This window comes from Cyprinus carpio, chromosome A25, assembly GCF_018340385.1.
Source record: "Cyprinus carpio isolate SPL01 chromosome A25, ASM1834038v1, whole genome shotgun sequence".
NCBI lineage: Eukaryota > Metazoa > Chordata > Actinopteri > Cypriniformes > Cyprinidae > Cyprinus > Cyprinus carpio.
The window spans coordinates 15,351,897-15,370,831 of NC_056596.1; the positions used below are offsets into that span (position 1 = coordinate 15,351,897).

The window sequence follows — 18,935 nt, forward strand, 5'->3', positions numbered from 1 at the left end:
TCCATTTGTGTCTGACAAACATCATTCAACTAACAGATGAAGATGCATGTAGTGTTTGTCCAGGTGTTTTTCAGAAGCTCGATCAGTATCAGTAAATCTAGTCAATATAAAGCTCTTGGGGTTTGAACATGGTCTCTGGAGACAGAGCTGCTCTATTCTGAGAGGATCACAATCACTCCACACACACAATGCAAAATGAGATTTTCAGTCCACACTCCCAGTGTCTCTGTTTGATTGTTACATTATCTGAACTGGAAACAGACCAGTTTCACTTCTGCTGTAGTCAAGCAGCCCAGGTGAAAAGGAAATGTATTTAAATTGTGCTTTTTTGGATGTACTTATATTTAAATCATACCATATTAAATGTATTATTTTGAAATAATAAGTATATCAAGCATATTTTAACTTTAGTTTATTTGCAATATATTTTAATATATTAAATTGTGCTAAATTGTAAGCACTTCAATTACATTTAGTGCAATTTAAGTGTATTTCTTTACAGTTAATTTAAAATATTCAAAAAGATAGGTGGATCCTGTTGCAAAATAAATAAATAAATAAATAAATACATAAATAAAACATTCACGTCCAGGCACTCACATAGTCAGCAAAGTAGTAAAAAAGCATTTATTTCTAAGACAGGGCTCGTTTTAAAAAGACACCAACGTGTATCAGCCCAAGCAGGCCTTCATCAGTGTGTGAGACAATAGAGCAGGGGTGTCAAACTCATTTTGCTGGAGGGCCAGAGGCCTGAAGACTTTAGATTCAACCCTAATTAAACACACCTGATCCAACTAATCAAGTCCTTCAGGCTTATTTGTAAACTACGTGGTATGTGTGCTGGAGCAAAACTCTGCAGGGCTCCGGCCCTCCAGGAATTGAGTTTAACACCCCTGCAATAGAGAATAAGAAGTAGCTAAATAGATACAGTACACTTGTGACTATACATTTACAGGATCTGACCACTAGATGTCTCTTGGGAGTTTCTCAAACAATCCAAAAAACTTTCACATACAACCCAATAATAATAAAGTGAAAAATACAGTATACTCACAAACAATCCCAAACCAATATGGTAATATATATATATATATTATACTTTACAGGCAGTCTTCGAACAGCAACAACAACAAAAAAAGTCCATTCTATCAGGCGCACAATAAAATCACTGGGAGGCAGAGCATGTTTTGATCTTGATTTTAAATAGTACCTCATAGATTCCAAACCTTCATTAATAGATGCAACAGGATCCACCTATTATTTTGAATATTTTGTTCCCTTTCTGGAGCACCCATGGTTTTGCCTGCAAGTACCTGATGCGCCCATGGTCAAGATTTTTTCTTTGATTATCATTTAAAATATTCATTTAATACTTCATTTTAACATGATTCAATAACATTTCAATAGCTTTTCAGCTCATTAGAAATGCATTAGCATTACACTACTAGTTTATTATTAAGCTGTGTTTTTTTTCAGTATTAAAAATGGTATAAAAAGGTGCAAAAACCATTAAACATAAATTATTAAACATTAATATAAAATGCTGGAGTACATTAAAAAAGTACAGCAGCATGTATCTTGACCAAAATACATAATAAATGAAAGATCACTGAAATGCTATGGCAGAGCTCTTTTTTATCCATTTATCCATATGTCTGCATTACTGAAAAGTACACAATGAATATTACATCATTAAATATAAAAAAAAAGTTACTGAAAACAAAGTGCAAAAGTGAATAGCACAGTTTTTGTGTTTGTTTGTTTTTTACAAACTTAAGCCTGCAAATGGCTGAGCAAAACAAAGAAACAGAAGAGTTTAAAGTGGATTTTCACTTCTTTGAAGTCACTTCATCATCAAGAAAGACTGCGGAAGAGTTTAAAGTGGATTCGGTGCTGTTCAAATGCGGTACAGACGCAGAATGAATAACTTCTCCTCAACAAATGTCCGTTACCTTCTTAACAAGACGGATGAACTTCTTCTCCTGACATGCATCAACAAGGACTGCAAACTCTAGTTCTTTGTGTTTCGGTGTTACATGTGTTAGTGGAGGATTTCATGGCAGAGTTATTGGTGTAAACTAGAGAGGCGGTGGATTTGTGTTTCTACGTCAATGAAAGTTGGTGTTCAGATGTAACAACTCTGAAAAAGATGCTGGTGCTGTCCTAATTTAGAGCCACTCTTCCTAAACTGTAAACCTTTCTACTCGCTGCAGGAGTTTTCCTCTTTCAGTTGGCTGAACAAATAACTGAAATGGAGCATAGGTACCCAGACTCTCTTTTATTCATTCTTGAAGATTTTAACAAAGCAAATCTTTTCCTGTGAAGTGCCCCAAAAAATACAGACATCAGCACATTACATGTCCCGCCAAGTCAGAAATATATTTGGATCACTGTTACACCCACAATAAAGGATGCATATCACTCTGTCCCCACGGGCAGCTTTGGGGCTCTCTTGATCACTGTGTGGTTCATCTAATACAGACCTACAGGCAGAAGCTGAAATCAGCTAAACCTGTAATAAGGACACAAAATCACCAAAATTACAATAAGCAAAATCACCCAGCCACCCCCACTGATCGTCCTCCAGTTGTTTGCTCAACAGACCTCACATATGTCCCTGTAAATTTTGTCAGTCCCTCTCGACTCTATACACTATTCCATGGGATCAGGCCACTCTGACATGTCACACAGACCCTGTCGTTCCTGCCTAATTGCTACTGATGCTCACACATTGCCAGAGATGTTCATTGCTTTGTGCAAACCTGTCCTGACTGAGCTACATACAGGACTCCTCGGCCCATTCTCTGTCGTCCTTGGTCAACCCTGGCAGAAGATTTTATCACAAACACACCACAATCTGAGAGCTTCCTCTATATCCTAGTCTCCATCAGGGCAGTAAAAACTGCTTATTTCCACTGATCTGCATGTGTGCTGTGGGCTTGGTCAAACACAATTATAATTCTGCATATTTATTTTTAAAAAAATAAAAATCCACATTCAAATGCAAAAACTTTTTTCGAATTCACTGCACCCTATAGCGCCACAGGAACAAAAGCTTTTCACCTCTAACTGAAATTATGACTTTTAAATCTGAAATATCAACTAAACTATTATTAATAATTTTACGATAAAAAATTCTTAATTAGTTTTTTTAGCCATTTTGACACTGATGTCCTAATGTATTGTGCACACACAAATGACACATTTCATGGGATACTACTTAATTTTCACAGTACCGCTGTATTCTATAGCTTCGTTTGAACACACTAAGTCTTAAACACTTCCACGAGGCACACAAGACACCAGTGTGTTTTTTTGAATTAATGAAACCATATGTAATAGGCATCAAAAAATCTTTCAAATAAAACAAGCAGCAACCTACATTGCTGAAAACTGAATTCAGTAATTCAGCGCAGTCCATAGTAATCTCACACAATAAATAGTTATTTTGAATTATATATAAAAGTTTGTGCTCCTTGGACTTGTCTGTTTACAAATGTTTAACAAAATCATGGTTGATTGCATTTGTTTACTATTGGAAAACTAGAAAGTCAAGCACATTGCATTTGGGGATACAGTATTCCACATAGTGTGATCTGTTGTACACTGTATATTTGGGCCAAATAGTGTTGTTCATTCAGTCATCTTTATGTTTGATTCCTTTTGTCAAAATGAACCATGAAAATACCAGCAGATGGAATAAATTACATGTGAGTGTCTAGACAAAACACCTCAAACCTGTTTAAACCTTGGAAAAGTATTTGCTATGGAGTTTCTATTTTATGCCTTGATTTTAACACTAAACACCACTGTCTGCTTGAGCCAGACACAATTATAAAAAGACACAAGGAAGACAGTAGCTAATGAATTCGGAGAGTAAAGACAGTGGATAAACTTACGATGAGACCGACCCAAGTTCAAATCCACCTTTCAGCTCAGAGAAGTGTTCTATTTTACATAAAAATGAAAAGTGAACATATTTACTACAGGATGATTTGGGGTAGATGTAGGGTCGGCTTTAGGGACACTAATGAGTGAGCTCAGAATAAGGCAGCATCCATGTATGATTTTAATAAATATTATGAGAGATATGATATGATATGATATGATATGATATATAACTGAATTCTAGGTCATCTTGATGCAAAAAATAATGTTTTAGTCTCACTCAATGGAATCTTGGGCCCTTGTATCACTGATTAAATGGTAAAAGAACAAATTCATTATGAATATTACTGGTCAGCTTTAAGGGGTTCTTATTTACATTTACATTTACATTTAATCATTTAGCAGACGCTTTTATCCAAAGCGACTTACAAATGAGAACAGTAGAAACAATCAGATCAACGATAGAACAACAACAGTATACAAGTGCTATGACAAGTCTCAGCTAGTCTAGTACAGAACACGTAGCCAGGTTTTTTTTTTTTTTGGAATATGAATAGAAAAGAAAAAGAAAAAAGGTAAGTACTAGTATTAGTTGATTAAGTGCAGGCGAAAAAGATGAGTCTTTAGATGGTTTTTGAAAATGAGTAAAGACTCAGCTGTTCGAATTGAGATCGGGAGGTCATTCCACCAGCTGGCGGAGTCCAGGAAAAAGTCAGTGAGAGTGATTTTGAACCTCTTTGGGATGGCACCACAAGGCATCGTTCACTTGCAGAGCGCAAACTTCTGGAGGGCACATAAGATTGAACTAATGAGCTTAGGTATGTTGGCACCGTGCCAGTGTGGTCGTCTTGTAGGCAAGCATCAGTACCTTGAATTTGATGCGAGCGGCTACTGGTAGCCAGTGTAACCTGATGAGGAGAGGAGTAACATGAGCTGTTTTTGACTCATTGAAGAACAACCCTCGCTGCTGGCATTCTGGATCAGTTTGTAGAGGCTTGATAGTACACATGCAGGAAGGCCCGCCAGGAGAGCATTGCAACAGTCCAGTCTGGAGAGAACAAGAGCTTGTACAAGAAGTTGGGTGGATTGCTCTGACAGGAAGGGTCTAATCTTCCTAATGTTGTATAAGGCAAATCTGCAGGACACGGGTCGTTTGTGGCAATATGGTCTGTGAAGCTTAACTGATGATCCATCACAACTCCTAGGTTTCTGGCTGTCCTGGAAGGAGTTATGGTTGACGAACCCAGCTGTATAGAGAAGTTGTGATGAAACGATGGGTTAGCTGGAACCACCAGCAGTTCAGTCTTAGTAAGGTTATCTTATGATAATGTAATTCATGTACCTTTTCAATAGGCCCTGTTGTCTTTTGAACATTTTTTTATTATGTATGTACCAATGGAATTACAGTACTTTAAAACACTCATGGTCATAGATATAAAGTGTAAAAAATATAAAAATATTTTTTTTCTTGCACCTAAGATGAACAAGAAAATAAAGTATCTGCATTGTGTTACACATGCTGTCTCTATGTTCTTTCCACGAGAACATATTATCTGTCATTACTTTTAGACACCTACATGCTCCTACAGTCACATAATATAGATATTAGCACAGTATCATCATCATACTATAAGATATATTGATTAGTTCTGTCTGTATGACAGTCATCTGTCTACAAGGTAAAAAGTATGGCAGAACTGACACAGGCCTGGGGTGCTCCAATTTTCGTTCATTTGTTTTGACCACCAATGACAAGATTTGCTTCACTTTAAGAATTTAAACCTAATTTGTGAGAAAAGAAAGCACATCTGAATCAGATCAGGCATTTTACACCCAGTTTTTAACAAGTTTTGACACAAAGATATCAGCTTGAAATCTATTAAATGCAGAGGAAAAAACCAAAAAGGGGCTCTTACATCAGTATTAGTTTGTCTAAATATTTAGAAACAAAACAACAAAAAACAAAACAACACAATACAATACAATACATTACAACACTGTATTATTTTTTGTTGTTTATCTAGTTTTCTTTTTATTTTTATTTAAAAGAAACTTTTGTGTACTGCGTTAGTCTATCCTACTATTTATACTTATTGCTAATTAAATAATTTGATTTTGCTATTTACACTTACAATAAACAGCATCCAATGATAATACTATTTTGTACAATAGAAGATTTGCTATAATTTCTATTAGAGTTACACATCCATGCTGAAGGTTATCTTTAAAAGTTTTAAAGTGTTTTGCTGTTTTTCTTTCATCCTGCCACAATATCACATGATCAGTGTGCAGAGTGCAGTTTATCAGCACGGCTGTGATTTTTTGGATGTGTTTTTTTTTTTCCCCATGAAACTCTGGTAAAAGAAACTCTCAGCTGTATCAGTGCAGTCACTGTGACTCTGACTGACTGAGGTTTTTGTACGACTCTTTATCACTGTGTGAACAGACTAGTGCTACTAGGACAGTTGACACTCTGACAGAAATAATCTCCTGTATCTTCAGTCTGGACTCCACTGATGGTCAGAGTGAAATCACTGTTAGATCCACTGCCACTGAATCTAGATGGAGTTCCAGTGTAACGGCTTGTTGCAGCATATATGAGGAGTTTAGGAGCTTCTCCAGGTTTCTGTAAATACCAGTGCATGTAATTATCATTATACACTGAACTGCTGGTTTTACAGTTTATTCTGACTTCTTGTCCTGGTTGAGCTGCTGTTACTGATGGACTCTGAGTTACAGTGATCTGTCCTTTACACTCTGAAAGAAAGAAACAAAGTATAAGAATTAAAAATGATGTATATTTCACATTTAATTAATATGAATTAATGGTCATTATAAAGGTTTTACTACAAACCTTGAGCAAACAGTGTGAGAGTCCAGATGAAGATGATGATGTTATTCATTGTTGTTTTGTCTTGTGTGATGATGAAGATTGTGTGTTCTGTTCTGCTCTCAGTCATGAAGTGTTAAACTCACAGCACTATAAACACTCTCATGCAAAGTGTCTCTATGTAAATGCTCTTCATACACAGAACAGACAGCTGTCAGTCTCAGACGTCAAATAAATGTCTTCATACATGTTCAAGTTCTACAAAACATTACAAGCTTTAATTATTTTTGATGAATATGAACTATAGACTCAACTATAGACAATGCGTGTTCGAATTCATATTTGTTTACATATATATATATATATATATATATATATATATATTGTGATAAAGTACAGCTTGATACTTAACAGTTTTGTTTCTTCTGGAAAGATCTCTATCTCTAATATAAGCTATATTAAAACATGTATTAAATGATTATTTATTGAAAACTTATATTTAAAATGAATAATATGAATTAAAATTTATTTGAACTTGAAAACAATTTTAAAGATACTTTTTGAAGATAGTTACACAAATGTTGTAGCCAATTCTTACAAAATAGGTTTGTTTTTTTTGTTTGTTTTTTTTTCAACACATGACAAGTAAGTTTGGTAAAAATTTTAGGCTATCCAAAACAAAATGCAGAATGATAGCTTTCAACAGCTACTATGAATTTAATTATGTTTGAAATCTTGTGTTTACTTTTGTTTGCTAAAATATTTGTGAGCAGAGAAATAAAGGCCAAACACTGTTGTGTTGAGATTTGTTCTCTGATTGTTCAGGCTTCATCTCTCCTACAGTGAGTGTGAAGAGATTTTCCACAAAGATCAGCAGCACTGATGTGAGAGACAAACACGAGCTCTTCCCTTCAGACTGGAGCCGGAGCTGAAGGTGTTGGGGAACATCAGGGTCTCAGGACAGAAGGACGTCTGAACAGCTGGAGCAGCAGTCTGACTCTCTCATGAGACTCTCAGTGAGCTGTGAGGAGAAGTGAGGAGAGATCAGTGTTCAGAGAAGATCCACTCACTCTCTCCTCTGACTTCTCACTGATGTCTCACATGGAGATCAACAGCACATGAGAGACTCATTCATTCTCACACTGAGCTTCACTCTTTATCATCTGACATCTGCTCTGTTTTTCACAACAACATCAGACACGACTGCATGTCTGCTTTTATTCAGCACTGATATGCTTTAAAATCAATAATCAAAAAACATATTTGTCTTCATGTGTTTGATATCTACAGTTTGTCTTGATTGTTCTTCAGGTGTGTTTTGAGATTTGCTGTATCATGAAGCTGCTGTGAGGACGCTGAACATCTGCTGATGGAGCTGCTCTATTCTGAGAGGAACACAATCACTCAAATATGAGTTTGACTGTTTGACTCTTTATTCTCTGAAATGAGTCAGTAGAGTTGGACTAATGGAGAGATGAGGTTTGTTCATATTCATCAGTTCACACTGAGACTCTCAGCAGTCAAACTGACCTCTGAATGTTTGAATCAACTGTTGAGTCTGTGATGAGACGCAGTGAATGATTCATTCTGATGTGTGTCCTTCAGTGTCTCTGTCACTCACAGATGTTTACTGAATCACTCTGACTGCTGTTTCTCTGTGCAAAAATCTCCAGCTTTCAGTGGATTTTTTATAATAAATGATGAACTACATTCATCTACAATGAAGCTGTGTTTGAAAAACAAATCAGAAAAGCTCACAAATCGGTATGACAAGAGTTCCATAGTAAAAAAGTTAATTGTATTACTAATGTAAAAAAAATCTGTTATATTATATTAATCATAAATCTATATTTGGAAATGTTAAGTCTCCTTAAACATAGTTAGACCAAGTTGTGTTGTTTGTCATCGTCTGATCAGCAGCTGCAGTATCTCTCAGCTGTATCAGTGCAGTCACTGTGACTCTGACGGAAGGAGGTTTTTGTACGACTCTTTATCACTGTGTGAACACTGGACCACTGTGTTCACTCAGACAGTAATAATCTCCTGTATCTTCAGTCTGGACTCCACTGATGGTCAGAGTGAAATCAGTTCCAGATCCACTGCCACTGAATCTAGATGGAGTTCCTGACTGGAGGCTGTTAACTCTATATATCAAGAGTTTTGGAGCTTCTCCAGGTTTCTGTAAGTACCAGGACAGACATGGTGGGCTGCAGCCTGTTAAAGGAGTGCTGGCGGTGCATCTCATCACTACAGTCTTTCCTGCTTCAGTTGTTTGAACTGCAGGAGTTTGAGTAACTGTGATCTGTCCACTGGAGCCTGAAAGAGAAATATACAGGATTCATATACAGTATGTGCATCGAGGCAAATACAAACATTTGGTTCCATATTATAATGTACAGTTTATGTTAGCTAACATTATTAATTATACTGCTTCATCAGCTCTCATTATGTACCTTGTATACAGCAAAGCAATGTCCAGATGAGGATGATGATGTTGTTCATTGTTGTTGTTGTGTCTTGTTTGATGATGAAGATTGTGTTCTGTTCTGCTCTCAGTCATGAAGTGTTAAACTCACAGCACTATAAACACTCTCAGAGCACTGAAGCATGTGCTGATGATGCAAAGCAGTGGGCAGGATTTACAACAGCTTGTGCTGCTATCATGTATCTCTGCTATCTCATGTACACTGCATAATGGAAGACGAACGCTGTGCCAACATCCAGTGTGCATTTTCTGCTAAACTGTAGCGTATATACAGGTCCTTCTCAAAAAATTAGCATATTGTGATAAAAGTTCATAATTTCCATAATGTAATGATAAAAATTAAACTTTCATATATTTTAGATTCATTGCACACCAACTGAAATATTTCAGGTCTTTTATTGTTTTAATACTGATGATTTTGGCATACAGCTCATGAAAACCCAAAATTCCTATCTCAAAAAATTAGCATATTTCATCCGACCAATAAAAGAAAAGTGTTTTTAATACAAAAAAGTCATCCTTCAAATAATTATGTTCAGTTATGCACTCAATACTTGGTCGGGAATCCTTTTGCAGAAATGACTGCTTCAATGCGGCGTGGCATGGAGGCAATCAGCCTGTGGCACTGCTGAGGTGTTATGGAGGCCCAGGATGCTTCGATAGCGGCCTTAAGCTCATCCAGAGTGTTGGGTCTTTCGTCTCTCAACTTTCTCTTCACAATATCCCACAGATTCTCTATGGGGTTCAGGTCAGGAGAGTTGGCAGGCCAATTGAGCACAGTAATACCATGGTCAGTAAACCATTTACCAGTGGGTTTTGGCACTGTGAGCAGGTGCCAGGTCGTGCTGAAAAACGAAATCTTCATCTCCATAAAGCTTTTCAGCAGATGGAAGCATGAAGTGCTCCTAAATCTCCTGATAGCTAGCTGCATTGACCCTGCCCTTGATAAAACACAGTGGACCAACACCAGCAGCTGACATGGCACCCCAGACCATCACTGACTGTGGGTACTTGACACTGGACTTCAGGCATTTTGGCATTTCCTTCTCCCCAGTCTTCCTCCAGACTCTGGCACCTTGATTTCCGAATGACATGCAAAAATTTGCTTTCATCCGAAAAAGTACTTTGGACCACTGAGCAACAGTCCAGTGCTGCTTCTCTGTAGCCCAGGTCAGGCGCTTCTGCCGCTGCTTTTCTGGTTCAAAAGCACACGCCTGTGCATGGTGGCTCTGGATGTTTCTACTCCAGAGTCAGTCCACTGCTTCCGCAGGTCCCCCAAGGTCTGGAATCGGTCCTTCTCCACAATCTTCCTCAGGGTCCGGTCACCTCTTCTCGTTGTGCAGCGTTTTTGCCACACTTTTTTCCTTCCCACAGACTTCCCACTGAGGTGCCTTGGTACAGCACTCTGGGAACAGCCTATTCGTTCAGAAATTTCTTTCTGTGTCTTACCCTCTCGCTTGAGGGTGTCAATGATGGCCTTCTGGACAGCAGTCAGGTCGGCAGTCTTACCCATGATTGCGGTTTTGAGTAATGAACCAGGCTGGGAGATTTTAAAAGCCTCAGGAATCTTTTGCAGGTGTTTAGAGTTAATTAGTTGATTCAGATGATTAGGTTAATAGCTCGTTTAGAGAACCTTTTCATGATATGCTAATTTTTTGATAATTTTTGGGTTTTCATGAGCTGTATGCCAAAATCATCAGTATTAAAACAATAAAAGACCTGAAATATTTCAGTTGGTGTGCAATGAATCTAAAATATATGAAAGTTTAATTTTTATCATTACATTATGGAAAATAATGAACTTTTATCACAATATGCTAATTTTTTGAGAAGGACCTGTAGAGATGAGTTTAGTATGTGCAAAATAATGATGCATCATCTAATCTATCATTAGAGGAAATAAACAGAATAGTTGAATAGCAAATTTATTTTACAAAATTTAGAATATAATAACAAAAACAAAAGCAACAGCATCAAAATATTTATGGTTCCTCAATGTTAGAATTCAAAGACAAGATAAATATTTAGATTCAATGTTAGACATTAATGTTAACTCAACACTGAAACAATGATATGCTGCTATCTGGGAAAGAGAGCTGACAGAATGTAAACATATCTGTCTTGTTATCCTTTATTATTTGCATAATTTCCTATCAGTGTTTTGTAGGACTGTGTAATGTTCATAAATACAGTTTAAATTAAAGTCTGTTTTTTGTTATTGATAAGCTAGTTATCATTTGGCACACACAAAAAAAAAATATAACAAAGGTGCTGTGCTGTTGTTATCTGTGTGCAGTGCACAGGTTTGTGACGGTTGTATTGAAGCCCGGTGGTGTCTCTAGCAGTGACTGTGATGTGCTCGCTGTTCATGATCTACAAACTCCATCCAGCTCCTGCTCATGAATAAACTTCCTCTCTCTCCACCTCAGCCTCCCAAAATCACAGTGTTAGTGAAATACTGGACTAGATTTTAGAACCTTTTCTTTCATGATTTCATGCAGGTCCTCATTACAGTGTTAGTAGTGCTTCCTAGATCTAAACCTCTACTGAAAGATGACAGATAACAAGAACCGAGTACGAGGCCCCCTTCCTGGTGGTTTGTTACGTCACAATATTGGAAATATTTATATTTTAAACCATGAAGGCTGATGAGCAAACTTTGCGCAAGAGTTATGCCGGTGAACGTCTTAACCTCAATGAAAGTATTAGTGAAAGTATACAAAGTGAAAGTATTAACGCTGCTTTAACGGCACATATTTTCTCAGAGAAAACAAGAGACGAATCTACTCCAACATATGCTGATAACGGAATATAACTGTCTTGAATTATTCCCTTAATATTTCTCTTGTGGCCCATACATAGGCCAGTGAAGAAAAAGATAAATGTATTTTGTGTTAATTAGGTTGTTTTTGAAAGTCGGTGCTTGAAATAAAGCTGCTCTTAATTTTGATTGATGACTGCAGTGTTAATAATTTTCATTATAGGCCTATAATTAATTGTATTAATTAATAGACCTATTTTAAAAGACCTTTTTAAAAACATTTTCAGTGAGGAGTAAGCTAATAGCCTAATCTTTTATTATCCTCACAGTGCGACAGTTATGCGGTGATGCGCTATGAAATTATTGCGGGGCAAATTAATTGCAATTTAATAATAAAAGTAGCCTAATGATAATAATAATTGGCCTAATAATAAGAAGATTGTAACTGGCCTACATTAATTGGAAATGCCAAATCCTCTTAATATTGCCAATATTTGATGCTTTTTACAATATCTATACTGCTACGCCACTGATCCCCAAACCATCACACCTCAAATGTGCTTGACTGCTGGGACTGCTCTTATGAATGGAAGTCTTTGGTTTCTGATAAACATAACAGGAAGTCTTGAGGATCATCCAGGTGCTTCTTATCAAATGTGTTTTTGACTTCACAGCCCGACTCCACGCTGCTGCACAGCCACCATATATGTGTTTTGATTCTCAAATTATTTTTAAATATAATAAATGTTAATTCAGTTTTTGACTGCAACTCTGTGTACAATGGATGATATTTTGGGATGTTGAGCATCTGCCTTTATTCTGTTCGGCCTCTATAGTGGTTAAACTAACTGCTACACAAGTCAAAGACCACTTTCTACAAGCCAGAGAAAACTTAATTTTAAAGTCCAATTCTCACAATTAACCAACTATTAACTACAACATTTGCCTGAATAAACTCTTATTTGCTGCTTATTAATAATCATGGGGTAAGATAAAGGGATCTAAAATATAGTCATGCAGAAAAAAGCATTAATATGTGCTTTATAAGTATCAATGAACAGCCAATATGCAATAATATGCATGCTAATTAATAGTGAGAATTGGTTTTTGTACGAGTGTTTCATTAGATTGCATCACTGTGGTACACTTTCGGTGGAGGAACTAAACTGGTGCTCGGTAAGTCTGGCTCTTTTAAATCTCCATTAAAACACAATTTAGATTGTATAAAATGTTTTAAAAATTAAAACAAAATATATATTTTTTTAAACAATAATAAACAAATAGTTTCACAATTAATATATATTTTTTTAAAAATATTCTCATGTAACATACTCAGAAGAACTGAATTATTCACTTTTTCATAATGTGGCTCATTGTGACTTTTATCAGTTTATCATGTTTTTCTTTCATTAATTTCTATACTGTGTTCACATATACATAATCTTTTATTGTAGATATCATGTACAAAAGAGATCTGGCATTAAAATATAAATAGAGCTACTTTCTGTAGATCAATCAATGATTTTGAATATATTTTGCTTATAATTTTGTGCGTATTTATTCATTTATTTATTGTCACACAATCTCTGTTTGAAACTGAGTTACATTTTGAGATTTAAAGACTATATAGGGATATAAAAAGTACTGGAATTAAAGCAGTAAATATCTTAGTATGTTTTGTTATATTTATAAGGTTTCATGGGAATGTATGCATCAGTTGTGTAGTTTGTATATCAGCTCACTTAAAATGTTGATTTGGTTGTTTTCTAATCTAATCAGCAATATACTTTTCACTTGATCTGAGCTGCAGTCATGAAATTTAAGTTTGAAATCGAGTTATAAACAAAAGAAAATGTAAGAATGGAACATCTATCATTAAATTGAAAAATCTTTATGTCGTGGTACAAAAAAATACAGAAATTAAAGCAGTCAGTGTCTTTGTAAGCTTGTTTCATTTTTGAGGTTTGATTTAAATGTATATAGTGATTGTGTAGTTCGTATATTGTATATTATATCAGCTGCAGTGATGTTAAATAACATGAATGATGAGATTGTTGTGTTTTTACTGCATTCCACATGTCTGCTGCTGAAAGTCATGTTGAAATGATGTGAATGCTGCAGGGCAGAAGAGTGCTGGAGCTGCAGTGTGTTTTCTTTGTGTTTGTGAATGTGTTGTGTTTGTCTCCTGCAGCTGGTCCCACAGTGAAGCCCTCAGTGTCTCTGCTGCCGCCCTCTTCTCTGCAGATCTCTGGGGACTCAGCCGCACTGCTCTGCCTGCTCAGCTCTTACTCTCCACAGGGGGCGCTGGTGAGCTGGACACTGGACGGCTCAGAGGTCACCGAGGGGGTTGTGACCAGTGCAGAGAGCGAGCAGGACGGCCGCTACAGCTGCAGTAGTGTCCTGACCCTCAGCAAAGCACGCTGGGAAGAGGGAGAGCTGTACGTCTGCAGAGTAACACATGATGGAGCTCCTCATGAGGCCTCGTTCCACAAGAGTCGCTGTTAGTCGCTTGCAGTGCTGATGTTTCTCCAGTGAGCGCTGCTCTCTCCTGAAGATGAGCGTATCTGAGTGTCCTGTGTCAGGCAGGATTCACATGAGTCTAGTGCTGCAGCTGTAGTCATTTACAACTCAATACTGAAAGAGAGCTCTAGTGTAAAAGCACTGGATGATCTTTCAATCTGCTGTGTTTTGCTGCAACATTCAATAAAGCTTCTCAACAAACTCCATTTGTGTCTGACAACATCATTCAACTAACAGATGAAGATACATGTAGTGTTTGTCCAGGTGTTTTTCAGAAGCTGGATCAGTAGCTGTAAATCTAGTCAAATAAAGCTCTTGGGGTTTGAACATGGTCTCTGGAGACAGAGCTGCTCTATTCTGAGAGGATCACAATCACTCCACCCTCACAATGCAAATGAGATTTTCAGTCCACACTCCCAGTGTCTCTGTTTGATTGGTTACATGATCTGAACTGAAACAGACCAGTTTCACTTCTGCTGTAGTCAAGCAGCACACAGACAAACCTATCATTACATTTGTAGGAGATAGTGAAAACATATATGATATATCAAATAAAAAAAATCCATAATCAATCATCAAGAATCAGTCATTCTGACATTAATTGTGTAAGAATGTAAATATTTCTGTGGGTCAAATGGAAAGCATCACGTCCAGACAGCAGAAGTGTCTGAATGCAGTCTGTTCAGTTTGATTGACAGGGATCATATATTACACCTAAACATGATGATCGTATTAAAACACTGACTCATTCTCTTCAGAAACACAAGATTAATGTTGCTTATAATGATATTGTGTTATTAGTGTTTGTGTTGATCAGTGTTGTGTGTGATTGTGTTTATGAGCAGCTGCAGTATCTCTCAGCTGTATCAGTGCGGTCACTGTGACTCTGACTGACGGAGGTTTTTGTACGACTCTTTATCACTGTGTGAACACAACTTTACTGTTGATCCAGTGTCCACTCTGACAGTAATAATCTCCTGTATCTTCAGTCTGGACTCCACTGATGGTCAGAGAGAAATCAGTTCCATGATCGGCTCCATTTCCACTGAATCTTGATGGAGTTCCAGTATGAAGGGTTTTGATGCTGTAAACTAAAAGTTTAGGAGCTTCTCCAGGTTTCTGTAAGTACCAGGAGAGACAAGACTTACACCAACCGTTTGAAGGGGTTCCAATGGAGCTGCTGGTTTTACAGGTCAGAGTGACTGTATCTTTGTTCTGAACATGTTTCTCTGTTGGAGTCTGAATTACAGTCACCTGTCCTGCAGAACCTGAAGAACAATTAAAAAACATTAAACTTTTGAACTGAATAAAGAAAATAAAGTCTCTGAATTGCAACCTAAAATAATCTAACTATAAAATATAAGCTATGAACTATAATGTCTTACACTGAAAATACATTCCCAAGATCAAAAAGAAGATGATGAATGTCATTTTAGTTTTTGTGCCTGATGAACAGTGTCCGTCATGAAGTGTTAAACTCACAGCACTATAAACACTCTCAGAGCTCTGAAGCATGTGCTGATGATGCAAAGTAACACTCAGTATTTAAATAATTTACCTGAAGACTGTAACTCAAACAGTGGAGAATATGCATAACATTAAACATGGACAAACTTACTGATAAATGTATAAAAATTATAATAAAGAAACTCAATAATTGGTTACAAAAACAGTATTACTATGACTATTTGAGAGAGAGAAAAAAATACACTAAAAATACACTGCTTTAAAATGATAAATGTTTAGAGTATGTAGTTTTGCTATAGTTAATTAGAAAATACATAGTCATAAAATGTATTTGTTCAAAAATGTGTAACTGTCCATTAATTCAATATAGTATATAAGAAAGAAAGGAAGAAAGAAATTGTATATAACTTTTCATGATATACATCATTTCACATCAGCTTTACAGAAAGTAAATGTTTCTACATTTCAGTTAAGAGTAATCTGTTATCAGAGGTGACTGTGTCAAAGTAATGTTCATATGGCAGGAATGTACAGTTCTCAGACAATACAAATCATGCAGTAAACATCACATATTCATTCAAGCAGAAACGATGAACAAGATTAAAGCAATATGTACATACTGTTGTCATGATGACATAAGAAACATTTGGTAACACTTCAGAATACTGGTCTGTCGTGGATGAATAACTACACAGGAACAAATAACTAATGCACTAATAACATTCTTGTAACTATTATTAACTAACAAGAAACTCTGATTAACAGTTTAGCAAGTAACAGCACTCAGCTGAAAGTGGTAGTTCACTATTAGCTAATCAGTAACTGCTTTTTTTTTTTTTTTTTCATATATCCCGGTGAATACTAAGAGCTACTATACAGGTTCATAATTAATGTGAATTATGCATAATGTAGAATTCATTCTAAAGTGAAGATCATGGTAACCTAATACTAGTAATGACTCAAGTATTACCATATTCTTCTAAAGGAGCTACTATTTATTTGATCAGTATTCTAAAGTGAGAAGCATGATAACTCCCTGATATTGACTGACGTCATTGTAAGCTTTTGAGATAGTATTGACACAACTGTTACTGCATCCTTCTAAAGCAGTGTTTTTCAAACCAGTCCTGCAAGCACCCCTAGCACCTCACATTTTGTATGTCTTCCTTTATCTGACACACACATTTCAGGACTTGCAGTCTCTACTAATGAGCTGATGAGTTGAATCAGGTGTGATAGATGAGGAAGACACTGAAAATGTGCAGTGCTGGGGGTGCTCGCAGGACCGGTTTGAAAACCACTGTTCTAAAGGAATTACTAATTATCTGGATCAGTATTCTAAAGTCAATACTGATCCTAAGTACAGTATACAGTATTCCAAACTTCCTGTTTGTCTCGAGTTTGAGCTCTGTCATGGTAATTCTTTATTGTCTATTTTTTTAACCTTAAAGTATATTTTATACACCATAATTTTCGTTTCTATACCATGTGAATATATCCTCTATCATATTCTACAACAAAAACAATCAGAGGGCCTAGTTTTATTTTGACTTCCCGAGTCCACTATTAGCTTATAGCCCATTAGCATCGCCAGCGTGGTTGGCGCTAATCCCGCGTGCATTGCTAATACTCTATTCACACACATTACCATTGCTTTACTTACTGTTACTTGCTTTAATGGCGGATGTATGTCTACCTTTGAGTGCAGGTGACGAGACATTCGAGCTGCATTCGGTACAGCTTGAGGTGGAGGCCGTGGAGAAGCAGATACGGGTACAATGCAAATGAGATTTTCAGTCCACACTCCCAGTGTCTCTGTTTGATTGTTACATGATCTGAACTGAAACAGACCAGTTTCACTTCTGCTGTAGTCAAGCAGCCCAGGTGAAAAGAAAATGTATTTAAAATTGTGCCTTTTTTTGGATGTACTTATATTTAAATCATACCATATTAAATGCATATTAAATGTATTATTTTGAAACAATAAGTACATCAAGCATATTTCAACTTTAGATTATTTGCTATATATTTTTATATATTAAATTGTGCTAAATTGGAAGCACTTCAATTACATTTAGTGCAATTTAAGTGTATTTCTTTACAAATTTAAAATATTTAAAAAGATCTTGTTGCAAAATAAATAAATAAATAAATAAAACATCCACGTCCAGGCACTCACATAGTCAGCAAAGTAAAAAGCATTTATTCTAAGACAGGGCTACATTTTAAAAAGACACCAACGTGTATCAGCCCAAGCAGGCCTTCATCAGTGTGTGAGACAATAGAGGAGGAGTTTGTAACTATAATGTAGGAGGGCCAGAGCCCTGAAGAGTTTAGATTCAACCCTAATTAAACACACCTGATCCAACTAATCAAGTCCTTCAGGCTTATTTGTAAACTACGTGGTATGTGTGCTGGAGCAAAACTCTGCAGGGCTCCGGCCCTCCAGGAATTGAGTTTAAAACCCCTGCAATAGAGAATAAGAAGTAGCTAAATAGATACACCTGTGACTATACATTTTCAGGATCTGACCACTAGATGTCTCTTGGGAGTTTCTCAAACAATCCAAAAAACTTTCACATACAACCCAAGAATAATGAAGTGAAAAATACAATATACTCACAAACAATCCCAAATCTTCAGTGATTAATATATATATATATATATATATATATATATATATATATATATATATATATATATATATATATATATATATATATATAATAGGCTAGTATTAGTTATATGCAAGATATTATTTATTAAGCTATGGTTCTGGATATTTGATTTTAAGCTGTGGCTCTGGATAAGATCACGGTTCTCCCACGATTCAGAAAATAAAACTTTAGACAAAAACAAAATAATATCTAGGCTAATTCACGTAGACTTCTTAAAAACTGTTGTTTTTTTTGTAGGTTTATCATTTGAAAAAAAATTAAAGAAGACTTGTTTTGTTCAGAGATTAATTCTGTAGAAAAATCACA

At 36.2% G+C, this 18,935-nt stretch overlaps 2 gene segments (V, D, J or C); both read right to left on the reverse strand.

The window, feature by feature from the left end:
• Positions 1-8,711: 8,711 nt before the first annotated feature.
• On the reverse strand, positions 8,712-9,262 carry LOC122135627. The segment is given in 2 exon segments: positions 8,712-9,034; positions 9,172-9,262. Coding segments are annotated over 2 exon segments (372 nt in total).
• A 6,068-nt stretch (positions 9,263-15,330) lies between these two features.
• LOC122135730 lies at positions 15,331-15,982 on the reverse strand. The segment is given in 2 exon segments: positions 15,331-15,752; positions 15,870-15,982. Coding segments are annotated over 2 exon segments (396 nt in total).
• Between the last annotated feature and the right edge of the window lie 2,953 nt (positions 15,983-18,935).